A 20,865-nucleotide genomic window follows, 5' to 3' on the forward strand; every position below is an offset into this window, starting at 1 on the left:
TCCAACTTTTGTGTTGGTCTTAAACTGCAATAGTAGTTTACCTTGTATTGAAGAAATAAAGACAATTTTTATATTAAAAAATGCTTTTGTCTGTCTTCATTTCAGCTAGTTTAATTTCTTCGCAATTCTCATAATTGTCAGACTTCTCAGATTTTCAGACATTTAAACTTGGAGGGTGGACATTCTAGGATAGTTGCAGCTATATTCTGTGCTGTAATTACTTCTGAATCTAGAAATAGTTTCTTCTAGCTCTTATCCTTATCTGGACTTTTTGCAGAGTTTACAACCAGTGAGTAGTGCGGACTTTTTTTTTAAGCTAACCTCATTTTTCTGTAAAATACAGTGCCCCATGTGAAGTCTGTTAACTAAAGGGAGTAAAATAAGCATGTACATAAAGCAATTTCAGTCTCTTAAAATTACATTTTCAGAATCAGACATCAGTGTAGTAATGTTTGGAGCTGTGGGTTTTCTCTTTTTAATCTGGTTTCTTGCTTTGACTAAATTTGGCAAACGTTAATAATTGCAGAGCATGTGAGTGTTAAACACTGCGGCTGTAAAACAGCTGTATGGCAGGTTGAACTGCTGTCAGCTCATTTCATGCAAAATATTGGTTTGGTACCAGTGACAGTAACCAACCTCTGATGATTTAAAACTACTTTTGATACTGGGGTTACATGGGCAAATATTTTAACTGCTAAAGCAGAACATTGTGTTACATAAAACACATCACTGTGTTACAAACACAAAGCCACTTGCTTTGCCATACTGTGCCATTCTAGTGGTGAACTTCCATAATTCATAATACTTGTCAAAGTTCATTCACTGGCACAAAACTAGCTAGATCCATTGTACCATCTTAGATTACTGGTATCGTTTTCTGTGCTGTTTGCTCCACCTTTGGCCTGTGATGAGCCTCTGCCATTTGACAGTGGTAAGATTATGTGAGAATGCTGCTGTTTTTCCTTTTGGAAAAAAAATAAAGTTTAAAAAAAAAAGTCTAAAATTTAATCTAATTGGCTTAGAAGAACACAACATTGATGACTGTATTTAAACCCAATGTGTAACTGTACAGGTCTCTGTAGAGAAAACAAAATGTTCATTAGAAAATTAACCTGAATTTCTTGGGGTAGTGCTCCAAACCTGCAGTAATGGAATTAACATTCACTTGCTCTGAAGGGCGCAGACATTATTTGTCCAAATAGCAAGCAGTAGGATAGCAAAGCCAACTTGGCCACTGAGTTTACTGTACTGTGTCAGAATTCACTATAACAACCTGAGTTCCTAACATGATTATGTGTTGTAGCCTGGTTTTATTGACCACATGAAAATTTGGACAGAGATGGAAATGGTGTTGGGGTGTGGCTGGTGGGGTTTAGGGGACTCCTGGCTTTCTTCTGGGTTAAAAGCAGAAGGGGAAATCATTGTGACTCTTGATTTTGAAAGTATCTTCCTGCAATTTTCCTCCAGGTTAGGGTGTTCAGCAGTTCCAATTGCTGAAATGTGAGACAAGTGTAAAGCATCCTGTCTCCCAAAACATGGGATGTGTACTCTTAAGATAAACACAGTGAGGATTCAGTAGTACATGGATGAATTCGTTGTGGAGGTGTTCAAGCATAGGTCATCTAATCAGGACACAGGACCACCAAGGTATGCTTTGAAATGGTACTGGAGAATGGGGAAAGTAATATAACAACTATGGGGTTTGTTTTCTTCCATGAGAGTTCCCTAGGGAAAATACTATCCTTTGAGTTGTAGGCATAGAAATAATTTGATAATACTAGGAAAATGTACTTGCTTAATTCTGCTTGTAAGAGCCTTGCCTCCAACCTCTTTCAGGGTCATCTTCATAACTGCTGCAGATTGAAAGGCCCAGAGACCTAGATGAGCTGGAGGGAGAGATCCTGGTTGAATCCAGGCTTCAGATTATTGTCCTTGCTTGTTTCTCTCCAACTGGAGAGTCCCCAATACTTAGCAATGTGGAAATTGTTGTAGAAGCTTCCTCTTTGCCACCTCAGCAAAGAGAGCTAATTCTTCCCATCTATTACATCCTCTGACAGTTGGAAACAAAATAAAGATGCCAAAAACCCAGGATAAACCTGTTCCTGAACATGGCTGCAGTTGGCTGAGTAACCTCACCGTGTGGCCCTTACTGACTGTTAGTTATGTGGGAGGAGAGGGAGGTGGAAGGCATTTGTGAGGTTTGGCAGGGGGAGCCTAAAATAGTTCTGTGAGCCTTCTGTTGTTACACTAATGGCAAGGGAGTCTACTGGACTATAGAAACTTTTTCTGTGAGGAAGCTCTGCAGTTCCTGTGCACATCTGAAGGTTTTGCATCCCAAGTAGTGGGACAGCTGAGTTCTCCAGATGTTTTTACAGGAAGAAGTCTTCCCTTTTGCTGCTGTGGCTTTTCTGCACCAGCCTCACTGAAAGCACTACTGAAGTTTCTTCTCTTGCAAAGCTGGCATTTTGCTTTATTTACGGTCGATACGGGAGTTACTGATCAGAGAGAAGCTTTAGTTTTAAAAATTTGTCTCTGGAAGTGAGACATCTTGAGCACCTTCAGGGAAGCAGGCACTGACTGATCAAGGAGTTGGAAGTGTCTTTTTTAAACTCTTGTTTGGGCTGGAAAGAGATGCTCAGGTTTGGAGTATTAGTGGTGTTCTCTGTCTTTTAATTTTCTCCTGGTTCATCATTTAGACAGTTTCATCATTCAGACAGTTTAATAATACTGCAGCTTGCCCAGGAAAAATGGTAAGCTGCAAAAGAGAGGAACAGCAGAAATCAAATCAGCAGAAATCAAATCAAACACCCAAATAAGCAGAGCAAAGTCTATGAAGCTAGAAAAGGTAAGTTTGTCCAGTGCAGACTGAGTAAAGGAAGACAGAGGTATGTGTGTAGTTCACGATCACAAAGATGCCTTTCTTACAAATATTATTACGTGAAGTTCGGGTGCAGGCACCTGAGTGTCTGTACCCCAAAATTCTGGACTATAACAAATTACAACGCACAAGGTGAGGAAAAACTGGTTTAATGATTTTGAGGCCTCTGTTTTGCATTGGGAATTAGCTGAGTCCCCTGGAAGGCCTGTGCAGTGTCATCCTCCTAGATATAAAAGTAGTCAATTGAGGAAGTAGTTTTGCCCAGATAGCATTTTTGTAAAGATAACCTCCTGGTCAGCATAGCATATTTGTTAAAGGAATGTAGTCTGCACACTTAACACTTCTGATAATGGGTTTAGAACATGCTAAAGTTCTTAAAGCATGATGCTGCTTTCTGCATGTATCTTGACTAACAACAGAGATTACTCCAGACCTAGTGAAGAATTTATGACTTAATGCACATTCATGTTCTGTGAGTATAGGTAAGGCTGCAGCTGCTCAGGAGACTTACACAATAGATGGACAGATGAACTGGAACTGCATAAGAAGGAAAACTTACCTGTCACATTGAATTTTTAGCTATTTTATCTCTTGGAAGATACAAAAGCAAGTGATGGCTTCTGTAAAATGTAAGTAAATGGCTGGGAATGGGGAGATGATAAGCCTGCTCTGTGTCCAGGAAAAGTAACTTGCTGGGAGATGTACAAAAGAGACAACAGAGACCAAAGTGAGAGTGAGGTGGGAATACATTTCCTTTGTTAGACTGCGGGAGAATGGAGGGGTTTGTGAAAGGTGCAGAAGCTCTGCTGTGGAATGACAGCTGGGGAATGAAGCACATTTGTCAAGGATGTTGCAAGCTTGCGAGATGCAGTGCTGTCCTTGGGATGAGGGAGGGAGAACTGCTGGTGCAGTTAAGCTCTGCTGGACAGATTTTTAATTGCTAAGTTTGAGCCTGAAGTGAATCAGAGAAGTGACACAGTGTAACATAATGTGTAATATTATAGAAAACAGATGCAGATCAGCTCATGCTCTTAATGCTGAAACATGAAAGTGTATGGTGTTCAAGGAACTGATCAAAAATTTCCTAGCTTTTTTCTCAATTCTTTCTGTTCCTCAAGAGACAGTGTGATAAACAAATGCAGCCCAGTGAAAGAGCTCTTTGCTGCAGATAGAAAACTGTTATTCCTTTCAATTAATTCAATCTGAACCTGTTTATGCATCTCTTGTGAACAATTTGCAGAACGTTTTTAGCACTTTGCTTCCCATCAGACTGCTGGAAGTCTTGTAAATCCTGTGCACTTGTTGTAAGTGGGAAGTAAAATTAATTTCTTCTCAAACAAGGCTTCTCAGCTTTACAGAAAGGGACCCACTGTAAACAGATGGTTTTTAAAATTATATATTGCTGAACATTTTTTTCAAAACTACTTTAATCTACTTAGCACTGGCAGTCATTGAGTAGATTTTTTTCTTTTATACAGCATCTTAGTGGTGAAGATAGGCCCCTAGGTGTCCTGTAAGGGTACATTCAAATTGGTGTAGATGTGATCAAGGAGTGTAAAATGGCTCTTTCTGCCATCTAGTGGCAACAGAAAAACCCACTTCTATTCACTTAATTAATAATCTCATTGTGTCTGCATTGTCAGCAGAACCAGGTGTAGTAATCCTCAACTGCCCTAAATTTAAGAAGATAGTATTCACTTTTTACTCCCCTTTTCCACAAAAGAGACAACCTGTGTTTTCCTTGCCATGACACCTCATGAAAAATCTAAATCTCTGTTTATTGTCTGAATGCCTTTTGAGTGCACTGCTCTTAAATTCCTGTGTGTGGTTCCCTATTTAATACACTGGTACTGAAATACTTTAAGGCTTAGAAACCTTTCTTTGGTGCTAAAGATACAGGAAAAAAGATATTGTCTGCTCAAGGAGATAAAATGTTGCCTGTAGCGGAATGCATCTCTAAAACCCTTCTGAAGATGGGTGGGTTCCCCTGTGGAACAGGCAGCATTTGCCTCTGAAGGAACAGTGAGCTCTATGGAGCTGCTGCATTTCAGAATGGTTACTCTTATACTTAAAACTGATTTCTGAGGCTTGCTGGTGTCCCATTTCTCTGTTAGCCATTTACTTCTTTTGACAGACAGCTACCCTTGCCACCTTTTACAATCTGCAGACTGTGCTTCTCTTAAAAAATATATGGCTCCGCCTGGATGTGTTAATAGCTCCACACTGGTGGGAGGGGATAGAAAGGAGACCATTCATGCCAAACAGAATCCTTATTCATGGATCAAGTTGTAAGGAACTTGGGCTCCCACCTCAAAAAGTTAATTGGAGCCTATATGTAATTAAAACTGCAGTTCTCACTTTCCTGAAAGTGATTTGGCCTGAATTCTTTGCAAGTTGAAGCATAGCCCCTACTTTCTCCAAGACCTGTAGTGTAAGGGTATTGAAAGTGGTGGATAGTGTTGAATGGCTAACAGAACCCTGCAGAAGATACTGTTAAAAATAATTTCTAAATTGTTTGGTGGGTTCTTTTTTGAGTACATAAAGTACTTCAGACAAAAAGAGTCAGAGAAGGCCAATGTTTTATTAGCAGCTCTAAAAAGCTGTATTTTGAGCCTCTCTGTGTAAGTATAAATTCTCCATAAGATTAAAACTATCTGCTTGTTGGCTTCCATCTCAGCAGGAGTCCAGGAAAATTTTTCTGGTGTTAATTTCACAGTGGTAACAGTACGATACTTCAGAAAACTAACTTATCTTCTCATGTGAGATTCCTACTGTGCCCTCTTAGTTCCTGGTTATCCCCTGCCTGTTCCATTTAGTTAAGTAATTTATAATATTTTTAAATTAGCTTTATGCCTTTTACTCAAAAAGAAATTAGAAATAAAATTTAAACCTCTATGTTATCATCTCCTTTTTTTTAGTTATAATTACAGCAATAGCTAGTTCGGATTTTTATTGTGGGGTGCTTGGGTACATTACTGAAGAAGAGAAGGTTTCTAAAAATGCAGCTTAATTTAGGGGAAAAAGTAGCAACTTGCCAAAACCACATTACCATCAAATTAAATTAGTATTCTGTTAAAACAGGGTTAGTGAGAGAGATGATGGTATACCATTCCTTGCTGCAGCCAGGTTTGTGCTACCTCTAGCTGCACTTGATCCTTGGAACAGGTGGTCTCTTCGCCCATTCAGTTTGTCCTTTCCAGGATTGGAAGAAGTTTGAGGAAAGTGTCATGTGACACTTCTGCAAGGTCAACTCCTGTGAGATTGTATGTAATCCCCTTACAAAGAATAAAAATGTAACCATCTCTTTTGAACTTGAGAAAAAAAAGAAAAAAAAAGGAAAATTAAAATCCACAGTTTTGGAATTAAATCTTGGAATGACCTGACCTGGGTAAAGATGCCAAGGAACCTGGTAATTTTGCTGAGAATCTGGAGTTGGTAGTTGTTCTTTATTTATTTGTAGTGTGTACCTGTATCCAGTGTTGTGTGTGCCATCTGAGGACAGCTGGCAGGTAAAGAGCTCAGTTCTGAGCAGCAGCCAGCTCCCAGTATGTGGCTCTTTCCTTTCACAACAGTGGCAAAAGAAGAAACTTCACCTAAACTGCACACTTGGACACAGGCTGGGCTCAACACTTAGAGCATGGTGGCAGATCATGTACAGCAGCTCACAAAAACAGGTTGGTAGAAGCAGATTTCAGCACTTACATTCTTCAGGGTGCTGCCAGCCCTTTGCTACAGCCAGGAACCTGCCTAACATGGTCTAGTTCAAACAATCCCATCCATTTCCAGTGTTTCCTATGTCATGTTATGCAGATTCTTCTCATTCCACATGTTCCAACAAGGCTTTTCCCTCCATAGCCACAATCTGACTCTGAAATTCAGTGACTGTCTTCAAGCTTTCTGCATTTGAGATGATTTCCTTTATTTCAGTTGCCACAGAATACATGTCCAGTGCCAGTTTCTCCAGTTCTGCCACTTCTTTTCTTAAATGTGCTTCCATCTTGGTAATAACATTCAAGCCTATGAATATTTAGATAATAAATCCATTAACCATTCTTTTGGTGAACAAATCTTTGTATCAGGTTTAAAAAAGGAATTGAATTATTTTTCAATCAACTTATGTCTCTATGATCAGCCATACTTATAGGCAAAACAGGTTGGGAATGGTGTGGGTGTGTTTTAGCCTTCCATTGCAAGGCCACACAAGAAAGCAAAATTGCAAGAAAGACTGGAAAATGCTGCCTGAGATATGAAGCTCAGTCTTGTCCTGGGGCAGGCAACTGCATCATTTAACTTCTTCCATGATTTATCTTAAAACCTCATAGGGTCTGTCTGGAGTGTTTGCTCCTGCACTTCTTACAGGATGAGTATCCTGCTCCTCCCATGCTCCAGGGGTTACCGAAGTAAATTGCTGCTTGAGTTGTTTCTTGGCTAGATTATATTAATATCATTTTTGTGCTGATACTGCTTGCCCTCTTGTTATTTCCCTTCCCGTATTACTTAACCTCTTAAGGCATTTGCAACAGCTAGCTGATACTTTCTCTATCTTTATTTTGACAAGTTTGTTTAAGGAGGCTCTGGCCTTCTTTAGGGAACATAGTGTCCATGTTACACCAATTTGCCCTGTTCTTGTGTATTTGCCTTTCAGTTATTTTTTTTTTTTTCTATAACAGGAGGTAATACACTAGATATTCAGAAATTTGCTACTATGAGGGTGATGAGGTACTGGTATGAGTTGCTCAGAAAAGTTCTGGATGCCCCACCTCTGGAAGTGTTCAAGGCCAAGGTGCATGGGACTCTGAGCAGCCTGGTCTGGTGGAAGGTGCCCCTGCCCATAGCAGGGACGAGGGCGAGAACTAGATGGTCTTTAAGGCTCCTCCCAACCCAACCCATTTTATTACAGACTCTTTTAACAGAAATGTGCACTCTTTTACAGATGGGGTCTTATCAGGGTTTGTATGATAACTTCTGATGAAGATTTTGGTGCTCTTAAATGCTGTTCTCTTTCTGACAGATTAACAAAGTTTGGTTACGCCTCCGTCTTTAAAAACCAAAGCAGAAATGTTTGAGTCCACCCATTCCAAAGAGAGATCTGTAGTCACAAGCACATGGGAGGAAAAGGCTTCTTTAGATCAGGAACTGCAGCATTCCCCTTCTTGTTCATCTTGTTATTGGAATAAAGAGTCTTCCACAGAAGCCAGTTATTAATTAGAAGTTAGATTAACCTCAGAAAATTTTTCTTTGAAGACAGAGCTTGACCACTTGTAAAAGACTGGCCCAGCTGCCAGTCTTGCCAACTTGCTTTAATAAAAACAGCTGTAACATTTCAGAGCTGAGCAGTGCAGTTCACACAATCTAGTTCACACAAGGAAGAGGGTAGGAAATTTTTACCTTCTGGGAGAGGGTTAAGCATGATGTTCACTGTCTTCTTGTCTGCCAGGAGTCCTAGCACAACACAGGCATTGGATGGCCATGGGATGCGGGGGGATGCTCTGGGAAATGCTCTGGCAGGGTCTGGCTGCAGCTCCCCAGAGGAGTCCACCGAGTTCTCCAGTCCATCACGGGGACAGACGGAGCTGGGCTGACCAGAGGGTGCAGCTGAGGCACGGAGCAAGTCCACAGAGAAACAACTCATCTTCTCAGAGACTCCTCAGACTCATCTTCTCAGAGAGCTGGGGTCAGCCTGGAGGAGGCCTCAGAGCAGACTTCCACTAACTAAGGGGGCCTGTGAGAGAGCTGGAGAGGGATTTTTGCAAAGACATGTAGTGACAGGCCGAGGGGGAATGGCTTTCAAACTGAAAGAGGACAGATTTTAAACTGATATTGGGAAGAAATTCTTCCCTGTGAGGGTGCTGAGGCACTGGAACAGGTCGCCAGGGCAGCCGCGGATGCCCCATCACTGGCAGCGTTCCAAGGCCAGGCTGGATGAGGCTTTGAGCACCCTGGTGTAGTGGAAGGTGTCCCTGTGCTGGGCGCGGGCCGTGGAACAGGGGCGCCCTTTGGGGTCCCGTCCGCGGACGTGCGCCTTTCCCGCGGCGCAGGCCGGGCCCGCTCCTCGGCGCTCCGTTCCGCCCCGGCTGGCGGCGGCAGCGGCGCGGCCCCGCCCCGGAAGCCGCGGGGGATGGCGGTCGCGGGGCGGCGGCGGCGGCGGGAGCGGCGGTGGGGCCGGGCGGGGCGGGCGCGGGCGGCGGCGGCGGCGGGCGGCGCCCCCGGGCAATATGTTCAAGAGAATGGCAGAGTTCGGGCCTGACTCCGGCGGCAGGGTGAAGGTACGGCCTCGGCGGCCGCCGGCGAGGCTCGGCCCGCGGGGGGCGGCGCGGTCCCGCAGCGCCTCTCTGAACGCGCCCTGTCCGCTTGTGTTCCTTGTCTTTAAGGGCGTTACCATCGTGAAGCCGATCGTGTACGGGAACGTCGCGCGGTATTTTGGGAAGAAGAGAGAGGAGGATGGCCACACTCACCAGTGGACGGTGTACGTGAAGCCGTACCGGAACGAGGTACAGCAGAGCCGCATCCCCGAAAGGCTGGTCAGGCTTTGGAGCAGGCGGTCTGGGAAACCGGGGAACTGCCATCCCGGGAAATGTGCAAAACGCCTGTGGATGTGGCGCTCGGGGTCATGGCTTAGTGGTGGCCTTGGGTTAAGGGCGCATCACTCCGTGATGTTAGAGGTCTCTTCCTGCCGAGCTGCACCGGGACGTGGGGGTTTGAAAAGCCGGGATTAGAGGAAAGGGCAGGAGGGTGTTTGGCTGTAAGCCGAGAAAACACATAGGCTGGTGGGTTTCCAAAAAGGAAAACCACGGGAAAGGCAGGCTTCCGTTTATGTTTTTTGGAGTCATCTTTCCAGTGTAGGGGATGACTGGAGAACATTCAGGGGCATGAAACACTAACAGACTTGTGTGCGAGAACTAATTTTTAGATTTACCGCTCCGCTTTCCTTTCCTTCTGTGCTTAAAGTCAGAAGAAATACTATTTAAAATCAGAAGAAATCTAGGCATATAGGATAGATGACAGAATAGTAGCTTGGTGTGCTGAAATAAAAATAATCAGAAATGACAATGTTTCTGTTTTAGGACATGTCTGCGTATGTGAAAAAAATTCAATTCAAGTTGCATGAAAGCTACGGTAATCCTTTAAGAGGTGGGTTTTGCATTTCGGCAGTTGTTCCTAGAACTGGACCTTTGTTATCATGGGATTAACATTTCTATGTTGCCTTTTGCAGTTGTTACCAAACCACCATATGAGATCACTGAAACAGGCTGGGGTGAATTTGAAATAATCATTAAGATATTTTTCATCGATCCAAATGAAAGACCTGTAAGTACTTTTAACAAAGCTTAAATAATTAATTATGGTGGCCTAAAGCTATAGGAAATTGCTGGTCAAAATAAGTCTCATTGGCCATGGAAGTAATAAAAGTTTCTTCTTGTAGAAAATTATTTTAAGGATTGGTCACATTTTCCTTTTTCTGTGCTACACTCCTGTTATTTATGACTGCTTTTTCTGTGCTTGCCTCCTCTGACTTTTATTAATATGTGACCAGATATTACACCTTCCCTGGGCTCAGCACACGCTGAGGATTTCTCTTCCACGTAGCTTCCAAGTTCTAGGATATTTGAGGATTTTAATTTTCATTTTTTCTGTCAGATCAAAATCAGTCAAAAAGCAGCAGGGCTATTATGCTAACGTAAGTCTCTGCCTAAGAAGACCAGGTTAAAACAACTCTGTAGTTGCATAAAGTACTGGAATTAATTTCTTTCTTCTATTCCTGTGTTTTAGACATATCTTGTAGGTTTGTTTATGCAGGTTTAGTAGGAAACTTGATTACTCTGTTTTAGGGAAAAGGATGTTTATTTCTGGAAGGATTGGGTTCCTTCTGTCACATGAACAATCCTTTTTTTAATCCATTTTTTGCTGAATGAGAGTGAAACTGAATTTCATGTTTTTCTTGAATACGTGGCGACTGGTAACGATGGGTTTCCTGTGCTGTTGGGCTCAGTAGCATCCTGACTTGTATTAATTCCATTCACAGCTTGACCAAGCTGTCCTAAGGTTGGTTGGGTGTTTTTTCTTTGCTGCTGTTCTTGGAAGGCTGTTTGGAAGTCTGTCACATTCTTCCTTTGCAGGAAGTACCAAGGGGAGTCAGGTACTGCTCTGTTCCACCACCACTCCTGGGCCTGTTTGTGGAAGGGGAGAAGTGTGGGCTGTGTGCTCTTCCCAGGCCACAGGCCAGGTGGTCAGTGGCTCCTCAGGGCTGCACAGAGAGCTTCCAGTCCTCTCCCCACCCTGCCATTTGCAGTGCAGGGATGGAAGAGTAACTCCAGAAAGAGAAAAGCAATTCACTGCCTCCCTGGTGCTTCATTTTCTCAAGAATCCAGGTTAAGGTCACAGAAAGCACATTCTAACTGATTAATTGAGAAAGTCAGTTTGAATTAAATCACCCATTTGGAAATGTTTCAGAAAAGGTGGTATTAGTATTTTTTATATACCAGTCCTAAACCACTTTCCCAGACATTTTTAAAGTCTCAAGAGGCCTTTAGATAGTTGGCATATTTTAACAGTTAATGTTAAATTCAAAGTAATTCTACTGAAGCTATATGACATTTATATTTGCATTCCTAAAACATTTTTAAATCACATACAGTTATTTTGTAGGAACAAATACTACTTGTTGATATGTCGAACAAAATTTCCATTTCACTACAAGTTTTAAGCTAATGAAATTTTGTCTTTTGAATAGGTAACTTTATATCACTTGCTGAAGCTCTTTCAGTCGGATACCAATGCCATCCTGGGGAAGAAAACTGTAGTTTCTGAATTCTATGATGAAATGGTATGAACATTTTTAATGTAATCCTCACTTTATTTTGAAGAGTATTAGTGATACCATGTATTTTTCTCCTTCATTAGATATTTCAAGACCCTACTGCAATGATGCAGCAGCTGTTAACAACGTCTCGTCAACTAACACTAGGTGCTTATAAACATGAAACAGAGTGTAAGTTGAAAATGAAAATATTTTAAACTTTAGAAATAACAAAATTGGATTTGCTTTTAATGTGGTTTGGGGGGGGAGGGGCGGGGCTGTAACAATACAATGGATTTGGATGCTGCAAAAAGATGGTAATTTTGCATTAAATTTAACTTGAGCTTTTGCAAGGGTATTAATACTTACCTGGAAACTTCTAAGATTTTCTTATCCCCATGGCTGCTAAAAAAAAAAGGAATTAGGAATTACTTGATATGAAGAGTGATGGCATGAACTACACCTAGTCTGACATCTTTGAAATTCATTAAAACAGAGGATAAATGAAGGCCACCCTATGGTACAGTTCTGTTCAGCACTGCAAGCAAAGGTCACCCTTGAAGGCCTGAAGTTACGGTTTTTGTTTAGAAAATATTTACTAATATGATGGATAAAAACATCCAAATGTAAACTTTTTTCATTTAAAATTTTTGGATATTTCTCCAGACAGTAGGTAGAAACTTTCAGTGTGGTTTCTTTGTATAAATACTTCCTTAAAATGTACTAATGAAGCAGATAATATTTGCCACTGCCCACGGCTATGTAATGTATGGGATATGAGTAATCTCCACAGCCTTCATAGACTTGTTGGCTTTACCATCTTTGTCCTAAAACTTGTGCATATAAAAATAGTAAAAAATAGGATACTTGATGTCAGATATTCATTAAAGCAGGGCAGCATAGCCAAAACTTTCAGATCCGTAGAATTAAACTCCAGTGAGACATAGAAAATGATTACAGTACATGGAGAAGGAACTACAGAATGGTGGAGGCTTGAAAGGACCTCTGGATGCATCATGTCCACCCCCTGCCCTAGCAGGGCCACGTACAGTCCTGGTTCCCCAGGACTGTATCCAGATGGCTTCTAAATGTGTCCAGTGATGGGGATTCCACAACCTTTCTGGGCAACCTGTGCCACCTCTTGGTCACTTTCACAGGAAAAGTTTCCTGATGTTCACAGGGATCCTCCCATGTTTCAGTTTGTGCCTGTGGCCTCGTGTGCTGTCACTGGGCACCAGGTACTCATAGTTCTCTGTAATTTCCCATGTGTTTGCTGTCACTATGTCAGATTTTATTTTCTTCACCTAATCTTTAAAAAAAAATGTAGAAAATTATTTATGTATAGCTATCTGCAAAACTGATGGGCTGAGGCTGAATGAGGCTGCAAAACAAGCGATCTTAAGTAGATACCATTTTGATTACAATCACTGAATCTCTAAGGCTAACAGTAACAGATTTTTTTCAGGACAAATGCTATCTAAATTACTGTTTCAATTTAAAAAAAAAAGGGCAGATTTCATGGCACTTAAAATATGTTTTTTTTTCTTTATCACTGCCACAGTTGCAGATCTTGAAGTGAAAACCAGGGAGAAGCTGGAAGCTGCCAAAAAGAAGACTAGTTTTGAAATTGCTGAGCTTAAAGAAAGACTAAAAGCAAGTCGTGAAACCATCAACTGTTTAAAGAATGAAATCAGAAAACTTGAAGAAGATGATCAGTCTAAGGATATGTGACAAGTGCTGACTTGAGTGTGTACTGAAAATGGAAAGACTTCAGTCATGGAATTGTATGAGTTCTCTTCAGTTCTGTAACTGAGACTATGAGAATTTCACTGGCAAATGATTGAAGTTTGTGGCAATCAACTCCATAAATGGAAGAAAAAAGAAAGAATGTATCCTTGTTTTATAGTTAAAATCTGTGGGTACTTAACAATTTTTTTCAAGTGAAAGTGGTCTTGAAGACCAGACTACTTTTTCTTTGAAAACTGCATTTGAGTCGTGTATGGAAACTTTGTATTGTCTTGTATTAGTTCAATGTGATTTTACAAAATGCTGGTGTTTACTTTTTTTACTTTTTTTTTCTACTGATTGTTTAGACATGCATCTTTAAAGCTAAAAATAAAATATGCAGTTTTTTATTTTAATGGTTTTTGTCTCTGTCCAGCTGTGGGCTTCAACATCTGTAAGTATGCTACTGTAAGTAGCATACTATGATTTCAGGCAGAGGTTGAAATACATTGTATGCAATTTATTTAAGTCTGGTTACAGTGGTTTTTGGCATGTGTCTCTTATCAGCGTAATGAAAACACTTTCTGAAAACAAGATTTTAAATAACTTGTATATCTACAGGTAAGAGTGTCTAGCCCCAAAGCTGCTTTAACACATAAAAATGCATCAATGCTACAGAATATGCTCAGAAGCAGCAAATTACTCCAGTTTTGTAGGATTTTGTTTCATATTTGTACTGTACTACAGTCACTTCATCTCATCCAATACTGTCTCTACCACTTCTTCCTCCTCTCACTCTTCCCCTGCTCCAGCCTGGTGTCCCTCCCACAAGAGACAGTCTTCCATGAATTCCTCCAATGGGAGAGCTTCTCATAGGCTACATTTCTTCACAAAGCATGAAGTCCCTCATGGGGTCACAAGTCCTGTCAGCAAACCTGCACCTGTGTGGGCTCCTTTCCAAGGGGCCACCAGAGCCAGTCCAATGCAGGCTTCCCACGGGATCACAGTCTCCTTTGGGCATCCCTTTGCTCTGCTGTGAGGTCTTCTGCAGGCTGCAAGTGGATCTCTGCTCCAGCACCTGGAGCATCTCCTTGCTCACTGTCCATGGTGCCTGCAGGACTGTTCTTCTCTCCGCTCCTGTTCCCCCTGCCCAAGCAGGTTTTTATTGCCCCTTTTTAAGTCAGTAACCTGTTGGGCTCAGCCTTGGCCAGTGGCAGGTCCATCCTGGAGCCATGTGGCATTGGCTCTGGTGGACACAGGGGAAGCTTCTGGCAGCTTCTCACAGAAGCCACCCCTATAGCCCCCTCACTACCAAAGCCTTGCCACAAAATTCTTAAGTCACTTGCAAGTGTTTCCCCAAAAAATCTACATGATTTCATCAATCCTTTAAGAACAAAGCACTCACTTCTTCATATTTGAAACAACTGATGATTGATGGGCTTTTACATGGCTTGGTAAAGTGAAAGTTTCATCACTCAGTATGTAGACTTAGGGTTTTTATTAAAAACAGCTACTTGGCATACTTGGTCTATGCTATTATGAATACACATAGGTTGAGGAGAAGCTTGTACTGTGGTATCCAGATAGATCTTCCTAGCAGTGCAGAATATCCAAATTTGTCAATTTTTGGCTACCTAATTGCTTTAGTTTCTTTATTCAGTAGCCAATCTCCTTTTAAGCAGCAGCTGAAGAAGAATGCCATTTTCAGAGCTGTGCACCGAGAGTAAGACTTGCATGAGCCACAGTATGTTGTGCATGCTGAAATAAAAGTGGGAATGGAAAGCACAATTTTTGGTCTACACAATATTATTTTAATATTTGTCAGTTAAAATAATAGTAATGATGACCAACTCAAATGGAATATTAAAGAGGTTCTGCAGGAGATGTGACTAAAATGAGCAGGTCTGCTGAAACAGACTTGAACTGACCAAAAAATAATGGAGATGTACCTTTTGAATCCAACTCTTTGTGAGAGCCTGAAATTTTTTTTTTTTTTTTTTTTTTTTTTTTTTTTTTTTTTTTTTTTTACATCCAATAAACAGCCTATTTTCCTTGGATACAGGAGCAATGATCTTGGCTCCCCTGCTAGTACCCATCAGCATGCTAGACCACTGGTGTAATTTCTCTTTGGCATTAGTGGTCTTCTTTTCTTCAGTTTTTCTTTCAACTTTCTGTATTTTTTTTTATTCTCCTTTGTGCTCTCTGCCAAAGATCCTAGAAGAGTCATTAGACTCCTCTCTCAAAAATAAGAAAATAGTCCTAATTTGCTAACACAGCTATCTGCTGAGTAGTTACTGTCAATAGACAACAGGAAGAGCCCCTTCTGCTTTACAGAGTTCCATATTATGATCTGTGTTTTAATTAGAAAACACTTTGTTCAGGTGCTGAGAAAGCAACTGAGCCCTGTATTAGTAACTAAATTCTGGGAGAAGATAACAACAATTAATCATAGACTCAGTCATAAAGTATCCTGAGTTGGATGGGACCCACAGGGATTGAATCCAGCTCCTGGCCGTGCACAGGCCATCCTCAAGAACTGCATGGATCTCAGCTAATTGAGAGGTTATGTTTGTTCCCATGTGCTCTGCAGTTAAAAGTTATTGATGCAAACACCCGGGAGTGTGTGTGTACACAGGAAATTTACAGTGTTGACCTTCTAGTGCATATCATTTTCAAAGTCATTAGAACTGAAATGGAGTGGGGCACCTCAGGACACAGTTGCATTTGACCTCCATTGCCTTGAAGAAAAAGACAAACCCAAATGCTACACTTGGCTTTATTTTTGGCAGCCCTACAAAGACGCGATTCCAGAAAAATAGTTCCAGTTTGTGCTTGCCAGGGTGCAAACTTAAATGCTGTTTATATTGCTGAGACTGACCTTAGACTGTGGCTTCATCCTGAGTTATCAGTGGGAAACACAGTTGTATTTAAATCTCGCTTTGCAGAGGAGGAGTAAAAAATCTCACTGTGCTATAGATACTGTTTGATATCACTGAATTGCACAGTGATTTGTTCAGTTGCCTGCACTAAAGCTTTAGCCACCACTTGAAGTAACCTTTTGCTAGGTAAAGATAAACATAGCTTATCTCAGTTTACATGCTTACTGTTTTGAGTTTTACCAGTGAGCATCAATATCAAGTATGCAAAACTATTAGTGTCATTGCCACTTCCACTATAAAGACTTGGGCATTTTAAATGTTTTAGATAAGACAAATTAATACCCATCACAGTAAGTTCAGACAAGGACTCATTACTCAGTACCCAGTACTATATATCACTAGTCCTTTTCTTACCTAGCTCCATCTCATATAACTCAGTTCTTTCCTTTGGGTTTGGTACACCGTAGTTTACAGTCAGACTGTGAAGTACTATAAGGCTGTTGCCCAGGATGTTTCTCACCAGAAGTGCCATTATCTGACAGGGGATGTGTAGATCCAGTTAAAGAATTTTTGTAGTCAGTAGAGATGGAGCTGGAAGCAACATTAAAGCAGTCTTCATTTTCATTCTAGACAGATGCTGGTAATAACGCCAACCTTTTGCTGCTTATGCATTTCATCCGTATAAAATACATCAATGTGTGTTTGTGTCTTAATGAGAATACAGATTTAAGAGCATTTCAGGTTGTTTTCAGACATGATGTTTTCCAAACACCAGGTGGCAGGTATGCCCAAAATATTCTCCAGACTACAGCAGCTTAATTACTGGGATCTTGGTAGATCTGTTAGACGCCTTTGATTAATCTCATTTGCTTTGAGACTTGGTCATCTGATGAGAACACCTGTATTTGTTTCTGTAGAGGTGACCAAATGATCTCTTGCATGTTAAAGAACTTTGCAGCAGCCTTGTCAACAAATCAAGTGTGCCCTGCCAGGAAGCACAAAATAAAGCGTGAATGTTTAGAATTTTTCTCCATTTGGGAAAGGAAGGAGCTTTCAAAATACAAATCTCTGGGGTTGCTTTTAGTTGTTTTCTTTTTTTTTCCTTTTTCAGGACAAGATTGTGTGACAATATGAGTGGATGAAACATAACTCAGGCACTCTACAGGACTGCATACTTTGCTTGCACTCAATTGCAGGTCCAAAATGTCAGGATTTTATACCAGTAACAGTAATTACTTTTGGTTTTTTATCAACTTAATGTTGATAAAGTTAGTAAACTTCTTTGACTACTTACTGCTTAATGAATACTACAAATGAACCTTTGGCTTCCAAGCGTGTTGGAACTTCTAATTTTCCTGCATACTGGAGGGAAGAACAGTTTCACTTAAGAGAGGGGAAAAAAGAGAATTAGGGTGGCAGAAAAGAATAGCAGCAATGAGAAATTAATGTTATCTATATATTTAGTTGGGATTTATGTAACATTCGCTTAGGATACATTCATACTATTTCTATTTTAAAATGTTTTAAGCTAGCACATGAAGTCATGTAAATCCTAGTGAAACAGTCTTGCCTACGCAAATAGCTAATCCATATCCAAAATTAAAATTTACATCTTGATTTTCATAGGAAAAATCTGTTGAATGTCAGTGATTACACCACAAAAAGAACTTGTCTAATATTGCAATATACAGTATTTGTCTTACACTGCCCTTAATAATGACTGTATTTTTTAGGTGTTCATTTGTTAAATTAGGTGTTCATTCCCCCACACTTGTGGGGAATTCTGTACTTTAGGACAGAAAACCAATTTTATCTGATCTACTACTGGCTTCTGCTTTGCAAATACTTTCACCTGACAGGACCAATACCTTATTTTCTTCTTAATATCTTAATTCTGCAATGTTGGGCAAATCTCACTTTTTTTCAGTCTACAAACCAGCTTTTTTCAAATTGAACATTTTATTTAACCTCTAGTCTTTGTGCATTTTGTTGAGAATAAAGAAGATACTTTTCTAAGGCTGTGAATTATTTCTAGTATTGTTTTTTCCCTCAGGGATAAAAGGCAGAAACAAAATCATTACTTTTTGGAACAGGCTGACACAGTATGTGTCTTTTAAAACAGAAAAGCAGTAAAACTCTTCATGGATTCACTGTCTGAAAAGACTTTGTTCATAGTTTAATCTGACTCCATATGGTACTAAACGCTTGCAATTGCTCTGCCTCTGTGTTTGGAGATGGAAATGCTCAGTTCTTCGTTAAATAAACCTGACCTTCGATCCCTGTGAAGTGAGTGAATTTCAATCAGACCTCTGGTGAATGAAGGTAATAAATTAGTAAATGAAAAAGCCACATTTTAATAGTAGAAAGGACACTTTAGTAATGTTTTCTATTTCATGATAGTTAAGACCTTACAGGTATTAAGCTAAGGCTTTTGGAAAGCTGAAAATACCCTATGCACAAATTTAAACGCAAATTTAAACAAAACACTTGTCAGTTTGTCACCAAGCCATTGCTACTGCATGCCTTCTTGTTGGCTTTGCAGTAAAAATATTTTTTTGCACTGTATTTTACACATTTGCCAAAAGATTTGCCCTCTGTAAATTCCATCATTCTGCTCAGTTCTATGCTACAGCTACTTCACCACTCAATAAATACTAGAGAAACAATCTGTAAGACAAAAAGCAGTGTAACTTGGTTTTGCTGCTGCTGTTTCTTCCTGAGCTTTATCTGACACTGATGCTGTAGAGTGCTGGTTTCAGTCTTAAATCTAGAGACAGTTTGTGTGAAAGCTCTGAATACACTGTGATCATTGAATAGATGTGCACTACAGCCTGTTGAACTTGGTTAGCAGCCACTATGTACCTGCATCACTTCTCTGTGGCCTTGTGTAAAAATACCCCTAAGAAACCAAAACTCTGGGGCTGAACCTCTATCCTAGTATCCCTGATACAAAAAATAAAATTTGCTGATCTACTATATTTTAATAACAATGTTTTGTAAATGCCATGTAATACTAAATCATTGATGTTTCACATCAGATTCTTGTTATCATTACAGCTTTGGTTGGAATTTCTGTCTAAAAATCCCCCCCACCACATAAATCAACTCAGTTATTTGGGTTCATTCTGATCTCTTTACTGCTCCATAGTCATAACTGGATTTTTGAAGACTGACTGTGGTTTACTCTACAGGGGTTAGAATTGCATCCAAACTAACTTCAGCGAAGACACTTTGTAATTGTGAAGCAGAACTGGATTTGAAATAACATTCTCATGATCAAAGATTCCAAGAAGCTTTTGTAGTAATTGGAGAATAACAGCTATATAAAATGTGTTTGCTTCTCATATTTAAATGAAGCATAAAGATAAAATGCATGAGAGGCATATTAAATGAACACATAGATACTTTATCTGATAAGACCAAAGCAATTGAGTGGGATTTTAATTTAGGCATTTGACTGACTTTGTGAAAAAAGAAATGTTTTTGAAGTAATGCTGGCCTTGTTCCACAATATCTGAAAGGTTCACTCAGTTGTGGATTGCTCCATTGGGCTATTCCCTTCGCTGATGATAGATTATTATTTATATTGTACCCTGAGAATACTGCAAATGTAAAATGCACAGGCAGAGTTCCAGGCCTGAAGGCCTGCAATCTGAATGGGCAATATAGGATGGGTGGTATAATAAATTGCAGTTCCTTACTCGAAATGTAAGCAATGTCTTTCAGCTCTAAAATTATACCCTTCATCCACTTTGATCTGAAGAAGCCTTCAGTACAGTACAGTTCTCATCCTGTGGCAGCACAACCCAGCCTGACTATAGTGGGTAAGAGAAGCAACTGCTGTCTATGAAATCACAATCTTTAACAAATCAGACTTATTTTAAAAGTAGTAGTATTCCAAGAAGTCACTTGCACAAAAAATGTTGTTACAGCTTTAAAAAAGGAGAGATTGAAAAAGAGCAAAATATTCTGAAAATCTGCCATTTGTAGCAAAAAGGCTGCTTGAGGGTTGAAGTGGGTACACGTTTGGTACAGAATTGAGTAGCATTGGGGAAAAAAATTAAGAACAAAAACTCTAAGCATCTTGCTTCATACTTTGACAAAGTAACCCTATACCCACCAATTCTGAAAGCAGAACAAAAAACCCAAATACTTCAGGCTGCTTCCCAGTGGTCTGCACTGACGAGTGGGTCTCATTTAAAACCAGGATATGCAGTCTATCCTGAGCTCTGACACAAACAGCAACTAATTGAACATCTCAGGAAGGGCCAAGAATGTGACAGAGAGAGAAGGAAAAGCCCATCAAAAGAGCATCTATGGTCCACAGTTACCAGTTGGGCTCTCCTGACACAATGAGGTTCTCTGTCACAAGGGGCAGCAGTTTTCTTAGCAGTGCAATGAACTTCTGCAAGAGGCAGGCTCATAAACTTCACCTTTTCTCACTTCATCTTAAAGGCCTGTTTCTTTGGGGTTCTTTGATGTAAACACAAGATTTTTTTTTAAAAAAATGCTTTATTAAAGCAAAAAATGTTCTGTCATCTTTCCCTCCTCCTGCAAGCAGTGAAGCAGAGGGGAATAACAAACAC

General features: G+C 40.3%; 1 protein-coding gene across 2 annotated transcripts; it reads left to right on the forward strand.

Annotated features, from left to right (window-relative positions):
• Window positions 1-9,035: 9,035 nt before the first annotated feature.
• Window positions 9,036-13,986, forward strand: YEATS4 (YEATS domain containing 4). 2 transcript variants are annotated; one of them, XM_084206921.1, is made up of 7 exons: window positions 9,036-9,144; window positions 9,250-9,369; window positions 9,943-10,009; window positions 10,092-10,186; window positions 11,610-11,702; window positions 11,780-11,867; window positions 13,237-13,986. In XM_084206921.1, the coding sequence occupies exons 1-7, from the start codon at window positions 9,094-9,096 to the stop codon at window positions 13,404-13,406; spliced, it is 684 nt and encodes a 227-aa protein (XP_084063047.1). In that variant the 5' UTR covers window positions 9,036-9,093; the 3' UTR covers window positions 13,407-13,986. The 2 variants fall into 2 exon arrangements, with proteins under 2 accessions (XP_084063047.1, XP_084063046.1); XM_084206920.1 differs by having other exon boundaries at window positions 9,102-9,369.
• Window positions 13,987-20,865: the final 6,879 nt, after the last annotated feature.

This window comes from Fringilla coelebs, assembly GCF_963513975.1.
Source record: "Fringilla coelebs genome assembly, chromosome: 5".
NCBI lineage: Eukaryota > Metazoa > Chordata > Aves > Passeriformes > Fringillidae > Fringilla > Fringilla coelebs.

Excerpts from the sequence above, each read along its gene's own strand:
- YEATS4 (XM_084206920.1), top strand. The coding sequence starts at position 9,106 with ATGGCAGAGTTCGGGCCTGACTCCGGCGGCAGGGTGAAGGTACGGCCT. Across the intron at positions 10,187-11,609 it reads TCGATCCAAATGAAAGACCT|GTAACTTTATATCACTTGCT; the intron begins GTAAGTACTTTT and ends TCTTTTGAATAG. Across the intron at positions 11,868-13,236 it reads TTATAAACATGAAACAGAGT|TTGCAGATCTTGAAGTGAAA; the intron begins GTAAGTTGAAAA and ends TCACTGCCACAG.